The 21,836-nt window shown below is 44.2% G+C and overlaps 1 protein-coding gene across 4 annotated transcripts in view; it reads left to right on the plus strand.

Annotated features, from left to right (window-relative positions):
• LOC117514491 (kinesin-like protein KIF13A) overlaps window positions 1–21,836 on the plus strand; it is a 121,329-nt gene that overhangs the window by 51,203 nt on the left and 48,290 nt on the right. For all 4 annotated transcript variants that reach the window (XM_034174974.1, XM_034174975.1, XM_034174977.1 and 1 more), the window contains exons 3-7: window positions 1,605–1,617; window positions 7,243–7,303; window positions 11,512–11,604; window positions 12,907–13,087; window positions 17,965–18,052. In XM_034174974.1, coding sequence (XP_034030865.1) covers window positions 1,605–1,617; window positions 7,243–7,303; window positions 11,512–11,604; window positions 12,907–13,087; window positions 17,965–18,052 — 436 coding nt within the window. The remainder of the gene's footprint in view (window positions 1–1,604; window positions 1,618–7,242; window positions 7,304–11,511; window positions 11,605–12,906; window positions 13,088–17,964; window positions 18,053–21,836) is intronic.

A 21,836-nucleotide genomic window follows, 5' to 3' on the forward strand; every position in this document is an offset into this window, starting at 1 on the left:
TTGTGAAAGGTTTCCAGCTGTGATAGGTGCAACTGTGTTTTAAGGCCCGGTCCCACTGGGGAGGTGATTAATTGCACATGAATTGAGTATACAAATGTTGGGTGTTCATTGTCGTCCGCAACAAAAGTGGCCAAAAATGGCAGATGTCTCAGTATGAATTATGGATATATTAATAATGTACAGCGAATATATGACAGACAGTCACGGATGAATAAAGCATGTATTGGGCAAACAGATCGAACACATTGCGATTATCACGAAGGTATTACAGATGTATTGACAATGCATTGCGCACGTGTTGTGCATGAACGGAATCTGCATTGCGGTCATAAATGAAGTGCACTTGGGCCTTTCAGCATCACTATTCACACCAACACCACAGCCTCTGGAGCAATTGCTGGACTTGGACAAGTTGATTGGCGTAAACAAGCAGTGAACAGGGCGAGTGGTGACGTCAGCGGATCGCATCAGAGCGCAGCTCGTCTGGACGATTATAACAAGAAGTTAAATCTGTTATAAACATGGGAATAAATACTGTAACAGCTGCAGAAAAGAAGGAAAAAAACATGCAGCTGTTTTATCAAGCCTTGACAATGTAAACAAGTCAAGACGGCTCAAAATGCTTTCTGCAGCTTGTTAGACACGCGTGTGCATGAATGGCTCGGGCTGCAGCCTCCTTTGTGATTCAGGAAGTGATTAGAGCCATTTTCAACAGCGAATTTGCAGAAAACATGATTAATCCGCTACAAAATAATTATTTTATATATGCAGCGTCCAGCGCAGAGCACGTGGCAGCCGGTAGAACAAAGAACGGCGTCCAGCTGTGAATACAGCTGGTGGGATCATCGGGACACAGGTCGTGCTGCTGCGTGAAGCAAAACATGCTCATGTCAGTCCGCCTTTATGTTGTTGGATGGCATTTTGGGGGATCCATAACTACGTCTGTACGTTTCCATAGCTGGACTGGCACTGACTGGCAGGTATGTCGATGTCTGCCATGGTACTTTGGGTTTACATGGAGTGTTTGTTGTGTATTCGCAAATTGTCCGCAAATCAGATGCAAAGCTGACGTAATACAAACGCTTTATTCGTGGCCACTTTGTATGCAGTCACTACATCTTATTTTAGTCCGTGATGTGGACGTGATAGGCACGCTATATTTCCGTTTTATACACTGTCCCACTCCGCTGCCAAGCCGCAGATTCCTGTCAGTTGCGGATAAAGGCGGATATACAGAGCATAGATTGTGTATGTATTGAGTATGTAAGGCGGATGTCATCCACAGCCAAAATTTTGTGCAGCTCAAAAATCCTGGCAACGGAAAAACAAGCCTTTTCGGATAATTGCAGACGTGTGCGGATGTCGGCCGACTCATACAAGCATGTTTCACAGATATTGCGGACGTTTAGAGAATATGAACCAATTCTGTGCGCAATTCATATGCAAATCATCCTAAACGCCAGTGGGACAGGGCCTTTACTCTGCATGCATGTGCACTCGTTCAAAATCTCACTGCTAACCATGTTATTTCTACTCTGTGTCTTTCTGGATCCACCTGTGGTGTTCCTCTGTTTGTCCTCCTGTGGGCTGACTATTAAAACCAGGAAACAATCTAAGGTATGTTTATTCCATTTGCCTTTGTTGTTGCTCAGTTTATGCACACGGTGTCTGCAGGAACGTTCATTTTCAGTGTGTCGGCTCCTGATCATGTTGGCACTGTCACAGATCCTGAAATGATCCAGTAACACATTATTCCACTGTACCTTTGGAAGTGTACCGTTGTCACACAGTTTCTAAGGACATGACTGAGTGTGTTTTAGTCATTTGGTTGGTCAGCAGGAGTCAGATAGATGTCTGTGTGAATGTGTCAGCTCTCTCCATCTTGTGAACACCCACAATGGCTCCACAATGAAAGAGGGATGAGTGCGGACACTGGGGCAGCATGTGTGTGTGTGTGTGTGTGTGCACGCATTCAAAGCTTCATTGTTGGAGAGCGCTCTCGCAGCCCACCAGCCCTTCCACCTCTGCCCGATAACACGCTGGGTGACAGACCAGGGATGGGTTTTGTGCTCAATACCCCGGGACCCTTAGCCGCTGAAAGAGCTGAGCCACAGTCATCTGTGGTCTTGGGGGGCCCATGAACCTGAGTTACCCTGTAATACCCTTTACAGAGACGAGCAGGTGGCTGTCTGCTGAGCTTCAGCAAAACTCACATGAGCCTCCCTGCGTTGAATCCTGTTTGACACTTCCATCACAGAAACAAAAAAGGGGTTTTGTGCTTCTGGGCTTCACTATTATTTATGCTTCTGATTGCAAGTGATTGTCCAGTTCCGAACAGTTTGTTGCCCAAGACTCAGACCAAAGTACATCTGAGTCCGAGTTATCAATTCAGCCCTCATTGGAAATGATGATGCACCTTTGTTCCACTGAATGTCACCATCTGAAGGCACAAGAAGTGTTGGGAAGGTGGAGTTGCAGTCCGGCCTTTGTAGTGATGTAGTGAGTGACAGCTGGTGCTGCTAAGTGACAGCTGTCACTCCCAGCGGCTCTGACGCCCTCTCGTGCTTGGAGCCCGCACTCCAAGCAGGGCGCCATCTGGTGGTGGTGGGCCAGCAGTACCTCCTCTTCAGCGGCCCACACAACAAGAAGAGGTCTTGGTGATCTCAGGCCTTCCCGTGCTGACTGTACAGCTCAAGCTTCCCTGGCCGGCCGCCCTCTTTATGGTTCACTCATTCAGGCATTCGTGTTTGGGAAAGTGTTTTTGGCAAACAGGCGCTGCATTGAAATCAGCAGTAATAAGAATACTTACAATTTATCAGAGGGTTTTGATCGGGAACTCCAACATTTTTCATCCCAGGCTCTATTTTTAGACATTTTTGAGTTCATCTTCTCACTGTGGATGAAATGGTTTTAAATGGTGCTGTATTGATTTAGAACACAGTGACACACTTTATGGCCCAGTCACACAGCGCACGACGATTCCTGAACGAAGGGAAAAAGTAAAAAAAAAAAGTCACTATTCGTTGAGAAAAGGTGGCTGAAAGAGCTTCATCACCGAACAGCCTGCGAAGCAAGAGCGCAAAAGGGACGAAATAGGAACTTAACAAAACTGAAGCTGACAATCTTGATGCTTTAAACGAAACACGCCTGGAGCCACAGCTGGAGTAGTGTGTGTCTGCATCTCTGAGGTCCAGGACTCAGCGCTGGGACAGAGCTCATAGCACCTGAGTCCTGGAGAAACTGCAAACAGAAGCTGTGGAGATCTGTGTGCACGTCTGTGGACCCACCTGCTTTGGTTCCTCATCCAGAACAAAAGAGGGATCATCTCCTTCATCATCAGAATCCACACTGTCTGAGGACACGCTGCGCGCTCTGTCTTGCTCCAGTTAAAAAAAAAAAATGGTGTGCCGTGGTCACTTATCTATCACTGTATTTTATTCTAAGCCATATACACTCAACAAAAATATAAACGCAACACTTTTGGTTTTGCTCCCATTTTGTATGAGATGAACTCAAAGATCTAAAACTTTTTCCACATACTCAATATCACCATTTCCCTCAAATATTGTTCACAAACCAGTCTAAATCTGTGATAGTGAGCACTTCTCCTTTGCTGAGATAATCCATCCCACCTCACAGGTGTGCCATACCAAGATGCTGATTAGACACCATGATTAGTGCACAGGTGTGCCTTAGACTGCCCACAATAAAAGGCCACTCTGAAAGGTGCAGTTTTATCACACAGCACAATGCCACAGATGTCACAAGATTTGAGGGAGCGTGCAATTGGCATGCTGACAGCAGGAATGTCAACCAGCGCTGTTGCTCGTGTATTGAATGTTCATGTCTCTACCATAAGCCGTCTCCAAAGGCGTTTCAGAGAATTTGGCAGTACATCCAACCAGCCTCACAACCGCAGACCACGTGTAACCACACCAGCCCAGGACCTCCACATCCAGCATGTTCACCTCCAAGATCGTCTGAGACCAGCCACTCAGACAGCTGCTGGAACAATCGGTTTGCATAACCAAAGAATTTCTGCACAAACTGTCGGAAACCGTCTCAGGGAAGCTCATCTGTATGCTCGTCATCCTCATTGGGGTCTCGACCTGGCTCCAGTTCGTCGTTGTAACCGACTTGAGTGGGCAAATGCTCACATTCGCTGGCATTTGGCACGTTGGAGAGGTGTTCTCTTCACGGATGATGCGAAGGAGATGTGTTGCACTGCATGAGGCAAATGGTGGTCACACCAGATACTGACTGGTATCCCCCCCAATAAAACAAAACTGCACCTTTCAGAGTGGCCTTTTATTGTGGGCAGTCTAAGGCACACCTGTGCACTAATCATGGTGTCTAATCAGCATCTTGGTATGGCACACCTGTGAGGTGGGATGGATTATCTCAGCAAAGGAGAAGTGCTCACTATCACAGATTTAGACTGGTTTGTGAACAATATTTGAGGGAAATGGTGATATTGTGTATGTGGAAAAAGTTTTAGATCTTTGAGTTCATCTCATACAAAATGGGAGCAAAACCAAAAGTGTTGCGTTTATATTTTTGTTGAGTGTATATAGATTTATGACAGAAAACTCTCAAAGGGGGGAATAAATATAAGTGTAAAGATGATTGAATATATCAGAGCAGTAAACTGATCAGTGCTTGTGAACGCCGCGCATTGACTCTGCATGTGCGTTTATTCCACCAGTTGCAGCTGAACCACAACGTGAATTCTGTCTTCCAGAACAGCTCTTTATATAATCTTTTAAATTATCTACCCGTTGCCATATGTACGTAAGGGACGGATTGTCATTCCTACACTCATATTGTTATATTTAATAAAAAAAAATTAAGCGCACGCAGCAGCAGCTGCTGCCGCTAATACTGTCGGAATTTACACAACTTTTTTGTTGTTTCAAATTCAGCAGTTGCTTGTGGCAAAATAATTAATTGTAATCACACAAAAGACTAATTAGGCCTATATAAGGTGCCTGAGCGCATTGAACCTGACTCTCCACCCAGATAAAAAAAAATCCAAGCAAACAGGCTGGGTTTGCCCTGTACGTTTCGACGGTACATGAACACAGCAGCAGCCTCAGTGCTCACAAACCAGCTTCTGCACTGTGTGAAAACACTCAGCTGGTCGAACGATGTCAAATTAAACAGTAACGTTACAAAAACTAAACAAACAATTAAAAAACATCAAGAACGACAGCAAAACGAAACACGGATGAATTGAGGTTTCCGTTGCCTTTCTTTCAAAATTTTCAACAGTTTAAAAATCCTGACAAAGTGCCAGCTGCAGGAACGAAGCTGCGCGAAGGTTAAATGATGCCAACGAAAGTCCAGATTTCTTGTTTCGTCAGGGCTTCGTTGCCCTTCGTTAAGTGCTATGTGACTGGGCCATAACAGAGAGAATTAAAATCATGTACAGTCATGACTGAACAGGTGAAACTGTCATTAGAAGGTTGTGGTGGCGTGAAGAGAATTCTTATGGAGGTCAATGTGTGAATTATTCACCTCAATCAATGTTAAGAAATTTTTAAAAAATGACGGTATGGGAAATTCCATGAGACTGTCACACCAGTTACCGATTTCAGTGATCCTGCTGTAATCTAGCTGCCCCAGAGAATTGTGGTTTGTCCACTATTTTTTTCATCCTGTTAAGATTAAGATGTCTCTGTAACAGATGTGGCGATCTCGCAAAAATGTCCGTAGCCCCTTATCTTAGCCTCCTGCCCCCACAGTAGCACTGCTGTCCATCGAGTCATTACAAGTCAATTGCTGATGAGAGGCTTGTTCTTTTGCTTAATTAGTGGTGCGTATATATTTTTGTTGTTTATTTTGTGGGCAGCTGATGATTTTTGATTGTTGGTATATTGTTATTACAGATGTGTATTGCATTCACTGGATAAAAAAAAAAAATTGACCACTGATCTCATAATTACGAGAAAAGATCTTGTAATTATGAGATCAGGATCTCGTATATATCCTTACCCTCAGGTGCTCCTGGATGAATGTTCAGGTGGCGACTCACCAAAATGAGCCGTGTCTCGCTCCCCTCCAGACTTCAAGCTTTCACTCTCACAGCCCCACCGACCACTGAGGGACGAAGCGGGGCTCACTCCCAGCTGGGCGCATGTCAGTCTTGGTGCCCCACATCGCTGGAGGAGTTTCATTTATTCAGGAACAGTTTAGGGGAAAATCCGAACTTTGTGTGTGCATGGTGTGCGATCACAGTGCAGTGTCGGACATTACAAATTGTCCAATTTTCAATTATGACAGGAATTCTCACGCTTGTCTTTACTGAGGGATTGGAAATACGGAAGCACATCGTATGGAAGCGATTACACACACACACACACACAAACAAAAAAATAAATAAACAAAAAAGAAAATAGCTGAATCTCATAATTATAAGGTCTTTTCTCGTAATTACAAGATCAGCAATCTGATTTTTTTTATCCAGTGAATGCAATACGCTTCCATATGTTATAGCTCCTGCACAGTTTGTCTTTTACATTTATTCTATGATTATTTTATTGTTTATTTGACCACATTTTAAAATAATAATGGCTTCACCCACAATTCAAGAAACCTTCAATTTGAATATCAATCATCGATGTAAAATCGGCGAATGTTTGTATCAGTGTGCAAAAATGTACTTAAAGCAGCTGTAATCGGTTACTTTAAGAATGTGGGGGTGCATTAAACAGAGTAACAGGAGCAGTTCTGTCTGTGAGGACAGAGGACATTGGACATTCTCAGGGTACATCTTTCCCCATCTGTCCAGAGCGTTTGCAGGTGCTGAAGTCTCTGTTGTACGACCAAACGCTGAGGGCCGAGTGCCAGCCCACACCTCCGGGAACCGCTCCGGCTCTGTTTCCCTGGAGACAAGGGCCACCGGGTGCTGGAATTTCTTCTGTGGAGCACTGACCCTGATTTATGAATTCATTTAACGTCGAACACTGTGAAAAAACACGGGTTAGTGAGCAGCAGATTTGTGCAGACAGTAATGCCGCTGCCTTAACTCGCGTTACCTCGAACAATGCTCTGTTAGACTTCATCGTAACCACACAGACAAGCTCCATCCTGCTGAGTTACTGCAGGGCGGCAGCACAATAATCCTGTTTGTCTGTGTGTGTCTCCTGCATTTGTGGGCCAGATGAGGGTGTTTGGTACTGTACATGCTTGGACAAGGAAGAAAAGTGTGTGTTTATACTCCCTGTTCTGTCTCTGCTGCAGGTGTTCGCCTTTGACCACTGTTTCTGGTCCATGGATGAGTCTAATGTTCCCAAATATGCTGGTGAGTCACTAGTGATAAAGGAGTCATATTACAACCCCTGGCAAAAATTATGGAATCACCGGCCTAGGAGGATGTTCATTCAGTTGTTTAATTAGGTAGAAAAAAAGCAGATCACAGACACGACACAAAACTAAAGTAATTTCAAATGTCAACTTTCTGGCTTTAAGAAACACTATAAGAAATCAAGAAAAAAAGATTGTGGCAGTCAGTAACGGTTCCTTTTTTAGACCAAGCAGAGGAAAAAAATATGGAATCACTCAATTCTGAGGAATAAATAATGGAATCACCCTGTAAATTTTCATCCCCAAAACTAACACCTGCATCAAATCAGATCTGCTTGTTGACATTAACCCTATGTCATGACATTGACCCTATGTCATGACATTGACCCTATGTGTCTTTTTGCAAGGAATGTTTTCACAGTTTTTGCTCTATGGCAAGATGCATTATCATCTTTATAAATCTCATTGGAACGGCACCAAAAAAAGTTCCAGCATCATCACCTTGCCCAATGCAGATTCGAGATTCATCACTGAATATGACTTTCATCCAGTCATCCACAGTCCACGATTGCTTTTCTTTAGCCCAGTGTAACCTTGTTTTTTTTTGTTTAGGTGTTAATGATGGCTTTCGTTTAGCTTTTCTGTATGTAAATCCCATTTCCTTTAGGCGGTTTCTTACAGTTCGGTCACAGATGTTGACTCCAGTTTCCTCCCATTCGTTCCTCATTTGTTTTGTTGTGCATTTTTCGATTTTTGAGACATATTGCTTTAAGTTTTCTGTCTTAATGCTTTGATGTCTTCCTTGGTCTACCAGTATGTTTGCCTTTAACAACCTTCCCGTGTTGTTTGTATTTGGTCCAGAGTTTAGACACAGCTGACTGTGAACAACCAACATCTTTTGCAACATTGCGTGACGATTTATCCTCTTTTAAGAGTTTGATAATCCTCTCCTTTGTTTCAATTGACATCTCTCATGTTGGAGCCATGATTCATGTCAGTCCACCTGGTGCAACAGCTCTCCAAGGTGTGATCACTCCTTTTTAGATGCAGACTAATGAGCGAAAGGTGAACCGCGTTATAGCGAGGGACCACTGTATATCTCAATCAAAAGTGCCTCAGTCACTCTTATTTTTCTGTTATGGATTTACCTACATCACCAAAATTGATTCAAGTGCATGAACTAAATACATACTCCTGACATTTGATCACATCTAATTTAGCTTATCAAAGGCCACTTCTAATAGGACTTTGACCTTGAAAACTTTTTCTAAGGTAAAAATTTTCGGAATTGGAAACTAGATTTGTGCTCTATAAACACACTACTCTAGTTGTATATGTGCATCGATCTCTTTGTATCAAACAGTGTAATTATCACTGTCTGCATGCATTCGTATTCCCTTTATGTTGATAAGGATGTTAAGAAAAATGCCCACTAGAGGCCACTGCAGACCCTCTTGGAAGTTTCTGACATCAAACATGACAGTTCAAGAAGTCATAATAATGTTTCTCCTGCAAAAGTAAGAAAAAGGTACGCAGCTGTGTAAATGGTGGTGGTCTATCAGGCCATTAAGTACATCATGACATTATTTATACTCAGCAAAAATATAAACGCAACACTTTTGGTTTTGCTCCCATTTTGTATGAGATGAACTTAAAGATCTAAAACTTTTTCCACATACACAATATCACCATTTCCCTCAAATATTGTTCACAAACCAGTAAATCTGTGATAGTGAGCACTTCTCCTTTGCTGAGATAATCCATCCCACCTCACAGGTGTGCCATATCAAGATGCTGATTAGACACCATGATTAGTGCACAGGTGTGCCTTAGACTGCCCACAATAAAAGGAAACTCTGAAAGGTGCAGTTTTATCACACAGCACAATGCCACAGATGTCGCAAGATTTGAGGGAGCGTGCAATTGGCATGCTGACAGCAGGAATGTCAACCAGAGCTGTTGCTCCTGTATTGAATGTTCATTTCTCTACCATAAGCCGTCTCCAAAGGCATTTCAGAGAATTTGGCAGTACATCCAACCAGCCTCACAACAGCAGACCACGTGTAACCACACCAGCCCAGGACCTCCACATCCAGCATGTTCACCTCCAAGATCGTCTCAGACCAGCCACTCGGACAGCTGCTGAAACAATCGGTTTGCATAACCAAAGAATTTCTGCACAAACTGTCAGAAACCGTCTCAGGGAAGCTCATCTGCATGCTCGTGGTCCTCATCGGGGTCTCGACCTGACTCCAGTTCGTCGTCGTAACCGACTTGAGTGGGCAAATGCTCACATTCGCTGGCGTTTGGCACGTTGGAGAGGTGTTCTCTTCACGGATGAATCCCGGTTCACACTGTTCAGGGCAGATGGCAGACAGCGTGTGTGGTGTCGTGTGGGTGAGCGGTTTTCTGATGTCAATGTTGTGGATCGAGTGGCCCATGGTGGCGGTGGGGTTATGGTATGGGCAGGCGTCTGTTATGGACGAAGAACACAGGTGCATTTTATTGATGGCATTTTGAATGCACAGAGATACCGTGACAAGATCCTGAGGCCCATTGTTGTGCCATACATCCAAGAACATCACCTCATGTTGCAGCAGGATAATGCACGGCCCCATGTTGCAAGGATCTGTACACAATTCTTGGAAGCTGAAAATGTCCCAGTTCTTGCATGGCCGGCATACTCACCCGACATGTCACCCATTGAGCATGTTTGGGATGCTCTGGACCGGCGTATACGACAGCGTGTACCAGTTCCTGCCAATGTCCAGCAACTTCGCACAGCCATTGAAGAGGAGTGGACCAACATTCCACAGGCCACAATTGACAACCTGATCAACTCTATGCGAAGGAGATGTGTTGCACTGCATGAGGCAAATGGTGGTCACACCAGATACTGACTGGTATCCCCCCCAATAAAACAAAACTGCACCTTTCAGAGTGGCCTTTTATTGTGGGCAGTCTAAGGCACACCTGTGCACTAATCATGGTGTCTAATCAGCATCTTGATATGGCACACCTGTGAAGTGGGATGGATTATCTCAGCAAAGGAGAAGTGCTCACTGTCACAGATTTAGACTGGTTTGTGAACAATATTTGAGGGAAATGGTGATATTGTGTATGTGGAAAAAGTTTTAGATCTTTGAGTTCATCTCATACAAAATGGGAGCAAAACCAAAAGTGTTGCGTTTATATTTTTGTTGAGTGTATTTATGTACTGATGTACTTGAATCATGCATCCACTTACAATATCAATCCAATTACTTAAGCTTTCTTCAGCTTGCGCACAAAACATTAAAGCAAGAGTTTTGTGTTGTCTATTAAAAAGCAACTCTTGCGACTAGTGTAAGACTGATTTACATTTTGCTCCTCTTATCTCTCCCATATTGTATTAGAAATGAAACACTTTTGCTTTTGTGCTGAACGGACAAGGCAGTCTGTTCACTGAGGAGTTGCCTCAAGGACTCGGGCCAGAGCTTTATTTAGCTCTTTAAGCAGCTGTCCCTTGCAGCAGGAGCACGAAAGCGAGCAACATGCGCGAATGCTCCACACAGACCCACATTTTCCACACGACCAGACAGGAATCTGTCACCTTTCATGAATCTTCTTCATTGTTTCTTGCTCTCTAACAACTGTTGTGTAATTTCATTTTGCGCAGTTTTACCTCGCACATTTATGGGACACCAACTGGACAACTCGTGATAGAGTGCTCATTAAAATTCACCCCCCTGGCTTTTTATTGTTTCATTACAATAAAAGAAGAAAAACTACCAGAAATCTCAACAACATGATATAAACAAAACAGAAATATAAAGAATAATGGCCTGCATAAGCACTGGGACTAATATAAAACCACCATAATCATATTTGCAAAGTGTTGAAAACAGAAATTACCCATGTATCCATCCTTCCTTCTTTAAATTAAAAACAATTTGTGTAATACTGACAATGTTTCATTAAAAATTGTGATGCTAAAACAGTCAATTGTGAATTTATTTTTTTTATTTATTTATTTTTTTTATTTAACTTATGTTTCACTTGGAAAGTTTAATTTCTAAGATTTTGTATAAAGAAGAATGTTTTACTTGTTTTTATTTGACATTTGAAGCAAGAAAAACGCATAAAAGCCCAATTTATTTATTTTTTTTAGCAAATGTTTTATCTGTTAGCCATAATCCCCATGGTGACTGCTTCTTTCTTTTAAAGGTCAAGAGGTGGTGTTCAAGTGCCTTGGAGAGGGAATACTTGAAAATGCATTCCAAGGATATAATGCCTGCATATTTGCCTACGGACAAACAGGTAACCCAAAGTCCCGGTGAAGGTGATTCATGCTCAACATTATATTTATTTTTCAGTTAATCCATTTTAACAACTTATCACTGGTATGGGTGTATTTGGAATTTAAGTATATCTGCAGGCCCAGTCGTGTGCAGGTTGCACAAAAGCAGGAAGAATCAGATTTCTGATCACGCTGGTGAATCACTTAACTCATATCCTTCCTGAGGTGTGGTCATATTGTCTAATTTCACCCAGTTCTGACCCTTAAAGCGACACAGCAACACCAGAGTTTGAGACATGTCTATCTCGGCTTTCAGTGGCTTGCCAGTCGAGTGAGTATAAGAGAAATTGTGGAGAGCTGGGCATGTCCCAGCTTGTCCTCTGACACTCCAAAACGGAGGTGTTCTTTGTCTCGCTCCATCAGCGAATCCGTCATGACGCGCGAAGCCTCCGCACGGCTTTCCATGACAAAATCTCTTGTTAAAAGTGAAATCTGCCGGAAAATGGCTGATGTCCAGCTCTTGTGATAACCAGAGAAATTGCACACAATGGTCCCGGATCCATACAGCCATTTGTTTAGAAATGAAATGGACGTTTCTGCCTGTCGATCGCGCTCGGCGCACCGTGCGCCATTGTGGGCCGTCCTTAAAGCGGTAGTAACACTCCTTAATCTCTGTCAAGCCCATAAAATTTTCACCGAAAGCCAAATGAATTTTCCGAATGGTTTCCAGCTGCCTGTCTCTAACAGTTTCTGAAAAAATTCTGATGGAACAAAGCCCAAATCATTCCGCCATTTCCTCGCAATGAAAAAACGAGAGGGGTGGACCAGTGCTCACTCAAAGCCTGCCCACAGGCGAATGACGCAACTGACAGGCGTGAAAAAACTCACGCATGCGCACAAAGGTTCAAGCTTGGCTGACGTAAAAAGATATGAATCAAATCCATATATTTTTTGCATAAAATAAAAAGGTCGGATACTTTTCTCACAGACCTCGTATTAGAAGATATATTAGTATCGTAAGTTTGTTTGACCGTAATATCAGTATTTTAACAGGTTTGAGTAAAAACTTGTGCTAGGCATTCTTTGCATCCATTAAGATCAGAATTTGCTTTTTATAGATCAGAATTTGCTTTTTATTTGGTGAAAGAAGTATGACACTTGATGTCTTTATCATGTTTCTGTTTTTTTTTTTGTTTTGTTTTGTTTTTGTTTTTTTGAGAAGGCCCTAATATGTTTCAGCAAAAATTTTCCTCAGGAGGGTTCAAAATCATTCAGGTTTCTCATTTAAAAGTTGATAGTTATGTGTGGCTATTTTCATCTAGGTTCAGGCAAATCCTTTTCCATGATGGGAAACAGTGAACAGCCCGGTTTGATCCCCCGACTCTGCTGCTCGCTGTTTGAGAGGGTCCACAGGGAGACAAATGAGGCCCACTCATTTAAGGTGGAGGTGTCCTACATGGAGATCTACAATGAGAAAGTCCGCGACCTGCTAGATCCCAAAGGGTGAGTGCACTCTCTGGTCTGCAGCACATGCACCTGTGACCTGTGTCATACTATGATCATGGCGCTCCGCCATGAGCTCCCACTTTGTGTCAGCTTGCGTCTGCGTTTGCAGCTCTGTTGTGTCTCGCTGCTTGAACAGGCACAATGACAGAACTAGTAGGAAGCTGGATCCAGTCATTTCCTGCAGGATGGCAGCCAGTGTTATCCTCTGACACTGCTGTATTCTTTGCCAGCTTGGTCTGGTGTAGATTGGCAGACAGACTGCAGGGGAGGGCCAGCTGTGAAAGAGTTGATTTCAGAGACATCTGTTCGAGGACCATAAGGCAGGAGTGCAATCGGGCAGCCTGTGAGCTCAGCCCAAGAAGAGGGACTACAGCAGAGAGCTCTGTGCACTGCAGATGTCCGACCATACAGCCAGAACTATTGTGATTGCGACTTCCTCTCTGACTCTCTGACTCTCTTGATCTTTCCCCTCAGAGCCACCTCTGATTTGTTTTTTTTGTTTGTTTGTTTGTTTGTTTGTTTGGTTTTTTTTACAAAACATCGACTAATTTTCTGCATCTCAGACATGTAAACTCTGTACTGTTTTGAAGAGTGAACATGTTCTACGTGGAATCAAGATTTGGTAGTTGCTCTTTCTTTCTGGTTTTCTGCAGTGAATTGAATTTGTTGTACTTGTCAGAGAAAGGGAATCACTGACTTTTCTTCAATGTTTTTTTCTCCAACATCTGCTGGGCAACCACGTGAAGATCAACTTCAGCTGCCCCGCTGAGTGAAACGTGTCTACCTTTGGGTTGCATGGCACGCTAACATATCTTAAGTACAAGGTCTACAGAGTCACATTCCTCTTTAAAAGTCTAAAATGCTCTGACACACTTTTTAAACAAATCCTGCTAAATTGTTTTTGCTCCACCTCTTAATGTGTAGGGGAAGCCGGGGCACAGTGGATCAGAAATGTTGTTTTGTGGCAGCATAAACACATTATGCATAGGTTTAGGTCATTCTGTTGTGGATTTAATACAGCAAGTTATTGTTTATAAGGCTGTGTTATTTATGTCTCCCCAAGTGTAATTTACAGGTGCTTCAAATCGATTTTGAAATTGTGAATTAGTGTCCGGTGCACAATGAATCAACTTAGAATATAATGACAAAACGCATGGTTATAAAGATTTCTTCAAAATTATTAAATATATGCTGATGCATATACAAACTATAATCCAGCAAACCAGCCATGTAATGTGTGAGTGCCTTATGTAGTGATAAGTCCTTTAGAAATGATTATAAATGCAACTGTCATAATTTCTGTTCAAACGTGAAAACAGTTGTTTATATACACAAATTATACAAATAATTCATGGAAAAATAAATGTATAAGCTTCAACAAGTAATATGTGTCATCCACTTGATACTAGAGGTTAGTAAATCACTTTGTAGACTGATTCACTGTGTCCCGATTCACTGTGCCCCGGGTGCATGTGACACACAAGTCATGTTATCAAATAGCTGATAGTCTGGAGAAGACATAACACATGCTCATCAGTTGAACGGGGTAGTCTTCTAACTAATAACAATTTTTTGGGCCACATCTCTGTTGTGAGAAATAAATACAAAGACACTGACATCCACAACATTTACTTTCCATAGGAAAAAAGTGACTTCACTTGCCACTTAGTTTTACCCTTAATGTATACAAAGACAGAACACTAATTTGTAAGGGGGATGTCTTTATGCATAAAAATATGGCATAATTGCTGTAAATATGTATGTAGTTTTGCAGATATAGCTACTGATTCACCGTGCCACAGTTTCCCCTATCTAAAAAAACAAAGTAATGGTTTGCTTTCCTGGCTACATCCAAAATGGTCCCATTCCCAAGAAAACATACAACCATATATTCTTTTTTTAGAGCCCCGTATGTACTTAGAGGAGTTCGTACGGCTTGGGAGAAATTGGTTTACAGTGCTGTCAGAAATGCTCATCACCCTTTTATCAATGCCAATAAAACTTATTTCTCATTAAGACTGCAGAGAGGTAGTTACCATATAGCTTCAAAAATGGATTACAGTAGACTAGGTTGCCTCTCAGTGGCCGTGTTTGCATGACTATACAACCCCTGGCAAAAATTATGGAATCACCGGCCTCGGAGGATGTTCATTCAGTTGTTTAATTTTGTAGAAAAAAAGCAGATCACAGACATGACACAAAACTAAAGTCATTTCAAATGGCAACTTTCTGGCTTTAAGAAACATTATAAGAAATCTGGGGAAAAAAATTGTGACAGTCAGTAACGGTTACTTTTTTAGACCAAGCAGAGGGAAAAAAATATGGAATCACTCAATTCTGAGGAAAAAATTATGGAATCATGAAAAACAAAAGAACGCTCCAACACATCACTAGTATTTTGTTGCACCACCTCTGGCTTTTATAACAGCTTGCAGTCTCTGAGGCATGGCCTTAATGAGTGACAAACAGTACTCTTCATCAATCTGGCTCCAACTTTCTCTGATTGCTGTTTCCAGATCAGCTTTGCAGGTTGGAGCCTTGTCATGGACCATTTTCTTCAACTTCCACCAAAGATTTTCAATTGGATTAACATCCGGACTATTTGCAGGCCATGACATTGACCCTATGTGTCTTTTTGCAAGGAATGTTTTCACAGTTTTTGCTCTATGGCAAGATGTATTATCATCTTGAGAAATGATTTCATCATCCACAAACATCCTTTCAATTGATGGGATACGAAAACTGTCCAAAATATCAATGTAAACTTGTGCATTTATTGATGATGTAATGACAGCCATCTCCCCAGTGCCTTTACCTGACATGCAGCCCCATATCATCAATGACTGTGGAAATTTACATGTTCTCTTCAGGCAGTCGTCTTTATAAATCTTATTGGAACGGCACCAAACAAAAGTTCCAGCATCATCACCTTGCCCAATGCAGATTCGAGATTCATCACTGAATATGACTTTCATCCAGTCATCCACAGTCCATGATTGCTTTTCCTTAGTCCATTGTAACCTTGTTTTTTTCTGTTTAGGTGTTAATGATGGCTTTCATTTAGGTTTTCTGTATGTAAATCCCATTTCCTTTAGGCGGTTTCTTACAGTTCGGTGACAGACGTTGACTCCAGTTTCCTCCCATTCGTTCCTCATTTGTTTTGTTGTGCATTTTCGATTTTTGAGACATATTGCTTTAAGTTTTCTGTTTTGATGCTTTGATGTCTTCCTTGGTCTACCAGTATGTTTGCCTTTAACAACCTTCCCGTGTTGTTTGTATTTGGTCCAGAGTTTAGACACAGCTGACTGTGAACAACCAACATCTTTTGCAACATTGCGTGATGATTTACCCTCTTTTAAGAGTTTGATAATCCTCTCCTTTGTTTCAGTTGACATCTCTCGTGTTGGAGCCATGATTCATGTCAGTCCATTTGGTGCAACAGCTCTCCAAGGTGTGATCACTCCTTTTTAGATGCAGACTAATGAGCAGATCTGATTTGATGCAGGTGTTAGTTTTGGGGATGAAAATTTACAGGGTGATTCCATAATTTTTTCCTCAGAATTGAGTGAGTCCATATTTTTTTCCCTCTGCTTGGTCTAAAAAAGTAACTGTTACTGACTGCCACATTTTTTTTCTTGATTTCTTATACTGTTTCTTAAAGCCAGAAAGTTGCCATTTGAAATGACTTTAGTTTTGTGTCATGTCTGTGATCTGCTTTTTTTCTACAAAATTAAACAACTGAATGAACATCCTCCGAGGCCGGTGATTCCATAATTTTTGCCAGGGGTTGTAGTAATCAGATAACTGTTAGTCATCAGACAACTAATAATCTGATCTCTTGTGTTTACATGCACTTTAGTGATCTGATAATTGGAAAAAACCTGGTTAACATGATTTCAGTTCACTGGTTGGATTTATTTGGAAGTGGAGAAAGAAGAAAGGACAGCTCCTGAAGAAGAACCATAAACTGAAAAAAGAACACTCTCTCTCTCTCTCTCTCTCTCTCTCTCTCAGCGGGGAGGTTCGCTGATGTCCTCGTGCCCGAAATATGATGTCATAGTTTTAGGAAGCTGCATTTACTTTAATATATTTGTTGATAAAATGCATAGATCACTAAGAAATTTGCTCGTTAGGATGCTGAAACAACACACAGGGCTATTCAAGGACACTTGGGCGTCCTGTCAAATTATTTTTTGGACACACAACAGACTCTCTTCAACTTTTTGATCTGATGAAGAATGTTACGAGGCGCGGCGAGACAGCAATTTGTCCTACTGTATGTCTGGAAAGATAATGATTGTTATCAGATAAAGGATATTGAATTTTGCCATTTACATGACCACTTAATAATCTGATAAAAAAGTAACTCCCTTTGGCTGCTCCTTCGTTTGCACTTGGGGTTGCCACAGTGAATCCGAGGTGGATCTAACCTTACCAACTTGTCACCAAGCACACAGGTGACTGTGGTAAGGAAAAACTCCCTCTGATGATTTGATGCACATCTGATTTGTGTCTCATCCCATTGCAGTCTGACTGATCTGATCTAGCAAAATACATAAAGAAAAATCTGATTTGTGTCAGTTCAGCAAGTAATTTGCGCGGCACCTTTTATATTGCAGTGTTTCATCTGATTTGAATAAAATTCAGGTCACTTCAGCCAGTAGTGTGTACAAAAAAAAAAGACAGATGAGCTTCACACGATCCCAAGACATCCTTTTAGATTATCCTTAGACAGTATTTGTAGCAGTATTTTAAATTAAACCTACATTAGAGACATAAGCTTCTTCAATTTTTATGCGTCTCTCTGATCATGAAGGGTACACATTCCTCGTATTTTTTTCTTCTTTCACCGCATTGTCCTCTCCATGTTTTAGGAGCCGACAGTCCCTGAAGGTTCGAGAACACAAAGTCCTGGGTCCATACGTGGATGGTCTCTCTCAGCTGGCTGTGACCAACTTTGAGGTGTGTCTTGTCCGTCAGGGGCATAACCACAGAGTGCGCTCAACCCAAAGTGCCCCACTGTTTCATCATATCATCATGCATGGTGAAACATGAGTTGTAGCGTTGTTATATGCCCTGGTGTCAAATCAGTGATTTATATTTGGAACAGTCACTTATGTCGTCATGGAGTTTTAGGCTTTGGCAGAGCCTTCTTTAAATTAAATTTAAACTTCTCCACCCTCTTCGTCTCTGCTCTGAATTCCCTGATATAAGTCCAAACCCATCGCCTGCTTTGACTCAGCTAAATCATGTGGCATGAAGTGTGTGAACAAAATAGAGAGTTTTGATCCAATTTGGGCTAAATTTGGTGGAATATTGAGGGCCATGCAAGTGCAAACTGTTTCGATTTACAGAAAAATTGGTTAAAAGTCAACATCGTTACGGTTGAATCAAATACGTTTAGGACCCCAGATGCAGGGAGACTGAATGAAACAAAGTAACAATTTATTGTGACAATAGAGGAATGAGTACTGCACAATGATGGAGGTGAAGACACCAAAGCAGGGAGGCACAGACTTGACCAGAAAGATGATCGGACTAAGAACCAGGCAGACTTGACCAGAATGGTTTGAGGATTGAGAACCAGGACCAGACGGTCACGACAGAGCTGAAAAGAGGCTGGAATGCTGGAGGCACAGGAAATAGAGTAATCAAAAACAGTGAAACATAGAGTTATGAAAAAACATAAGAACAAACATCCAAGACAGACGACGGAGGCCGGGTACCACTAGACAGAGCTGGGTTTCTGGAGATTGTGGAGAGGCAGGACAGAGGTTTATCTACAGGTGGCATTGATTGAAGACAGGTGTGACAATTAGCTCTGTGATGCAACTTCTGGAGATACAGGAATGGAGGGGGAGCAGAGCAAACACCAAGGCAGCAAAGCAATTACAGGCCAGTGTCAAAATTTGGGCAAATCGAGAGCTTTGCCCCCCTACTCAGCTCTCTCTTCACCACGACGGTCCGATACAGCGACCGCATCACTGCAGATGCTGCACGATCCGTCTATCGATCTCACGCTCCATCTGTCCCTCACTCGTGAACAAGACCCCGAGATACTTAAACTCCTCCACTTGAGGCAAGGACACTCCCCTGACCTGAAGAGGGAAAAGCACCTTTTTCCAGTCGAGAACCATGGCCTCGGATTTGGAGGTGCTGATTTTCATCCCGGATGCTTCACACTTGGCTGCAAACCGCCCCAGTGCACGCTGAAGGTCCTAATTTGACGAAGCCAACAGAACCACATCGTCCGCAAACAGCAGAGACGAGATTTTGTGGTTCCCAAACCAGACCCCTCTACACCCTGGTTGCGCCTAGAAATTCTGTCCATAAAAATAATGAACAGAACCGGTGACAAAGGGCAGCCCTGGCAGAGGCCAGCGTGCACTGGAAACAGGTTTGACTTACTACTGGCAATGCGAACCAAGCTCCTGCTGTGGTCGTACAGGGACCGGATAGCCCTTAGCAAAGGACCCCGGACCCTGTACTCCCGGAGCACCCCCCACAGGGTGTCCCGAGGGACACGGTCAGACACCTTCTCCAGATCCACAAAACACATGTTGACTGGTTGGGTGAACTCCCATGAACCCTCGAGCACCCGATGGAGCGTGTAGAGCTGGTCCAGTGTGCCGCGACCAGGACGAAAACCACACTGCTCCTCCTGAATCCGAGGTTCGACCATCGGTCGAATTCTCCTCTCCAGTACTCTGGAATAGACCTTACCGGGGAAGCTGAGGAGTGTGATCCCCCTATAGTTGGAACACACCCTCCGGTCCCCCTTCTTAAACAGAGGGACCACCACCCCGGTCTGCCAATCCAGAGACACTGTCCCCGATCGCCACATGATGTTGCAGGGGCGTGTCAGCCAAGACAGTTTCACAACATCCAGAGATTTAAGGTACTCAGGACGGATTTCATCCACCCCAGGAGCCTTGCCACCGAGGAACTTTCTAACCACCTCGGTGACTTTGGCCTGGGTAATGGATGAGTCCGCCTCTGAGTCCCCAGTCTCTGCTTCCTCTTCGGAAGACGTGATGATGGGATTGAGGAGATCAACGAAGTATTCCTTCCACCGCCCGACAACATCCCCAGTCAGGGTCAACAGCTCCCCACCCACACCGTAAACAGTGCTGGTGGAGAGCTGCTTCCGCCTCCTGAGGCGTCGGACAGTTTGCCAGAATCTTTTTGAGGCCAACTGATAGTCCTCCTCCATGGCCTCCCCGAACTCCTCCCAGACCAGAGTTTTTGCCTCTGCGACCTCACGGGCTGTGGCACGCTTGGCCTGCCGGTACCTGTCAGCTGCCTCCGGGGTCCCACCTATCAACAAGGACAAGTAGGACTCCTTCTTCAGCTTGACGGCATCCCTTACTTCCGGTGTCCACCACTGGGTTCGGGGATTGCCGCCGCGACAGGCACCAGAAACCTTGTGACCACAGCTATGAGTGGCCGCATCAACAATGGAGGTGGAGAACATGGTCCACTCGGACTCCATGTCTCCAACCTCCCCCGGGATCTGGGAGAAGCTCTCCCGGAGGTGGGAGTTGAAGACCTCACTGACAGAGGGTTCCGCCAGTCGTTCCCAGCAGACCCTCACGATACGTTTGGGCCTGCCAGGTCTGACCGGCTTCCTCCCCTCCCAGCGGATCCAACTCACCACCAGGTGGTGATCGGTCGACAGCTCTGCCCCTCTCTTCACTCGAGTGTCCGAGACACGTGGCCGAAGATCAGATGATACGACTACAAAGTTGATCATCGACCTCCGGCTCAGGGTGTCCTGGTGCCACGTGCACTTATGGACACCCTTGTGCTCGAACATGGTGTTTGTGATGGACAAACTGTGACTAGCACAGAAGTCCAACAACTGAACACCACTCGGGTTCAGATCGGGGAGGCCGTGCTTCCCGATCACCCCCCTCCAGGTCCCACTGTCGCTGCCCACGTGGGCGTTGAAATCCCCCAGGAGAACAATGGAGTCCCCAGTCAGAGCGCTATCTAGTACACCTCCCAGGGACTCCAAGAATTCGGGTACCGCTCGGCCTGTAGACCGAGACAACGGTGAGAGACCTGCCCCCGACCCAAAGGTGTAGGGACGCGACCCTCTTGTTCACTGGAGTGAACTCCAACACATGGCGACTGAGCTGGGGAGCAATAAGCATTGCGACCCCGGCTCTCCGCCTCTCCCCGTGGGCAACGCCAGAAAAATGAAGCGTCCAGCCCCTCTCCAGGGGTTGGGTACCAGAGCCCAAGCTGTGCGTGGAGGTGAGCCCGACTATCTCTAGTCGGTATCTCTCAACCTCCCGCACAAGCTCAGGCTCCTTCCCCCCCCGCGAGGTGACATTCCACGTCCCAACAACCAGGGGCTGTGAGCATGGACCAGGCCGCCGGGCCACCCAATCCTCTCTGCACCCGACCCCCATGGCCCCCTCTACAGGTGGTGAACCCACAGGAGGGCGGGCCCACGTTGCTCTTTCAGGCTGAGCCCGGCCGGGCCCCATGGGCTAAGGCCCAACCACCAGACTCTCGCACGCGAGCCCCAACCCCAGGCCTGGCTCCAGGGTGGGGCCCCGGCTCCGCCATACCGGGCGACGTCTCGGTCCTTGATTTTTTACTGGTCATGGAGGTTCTGAACTGCCCTTAGTCTGACCCATCACCTAGGACCTGTTTGCCTTGGGAGACCCTACAAGGGGCACAAAGCCCCCGACAACATAGCTCCTAGGATCATCCGGGTGCACAAACTCCCCCACCA

Source organism: Thalassophryne amazonica, chromosome 7 (assembly GCF_902500255.1).
Source record: "Thalassophryne amazonica chromosome 7, fThaAma1.1, whole genome shotgun sequence".
NCBI lineage: Eukaryota > Metazoa > Chordata > Actinopteri > Batrachoidiformes > Batrachoididae > Thalassophryne > Thalassophryne amazonica.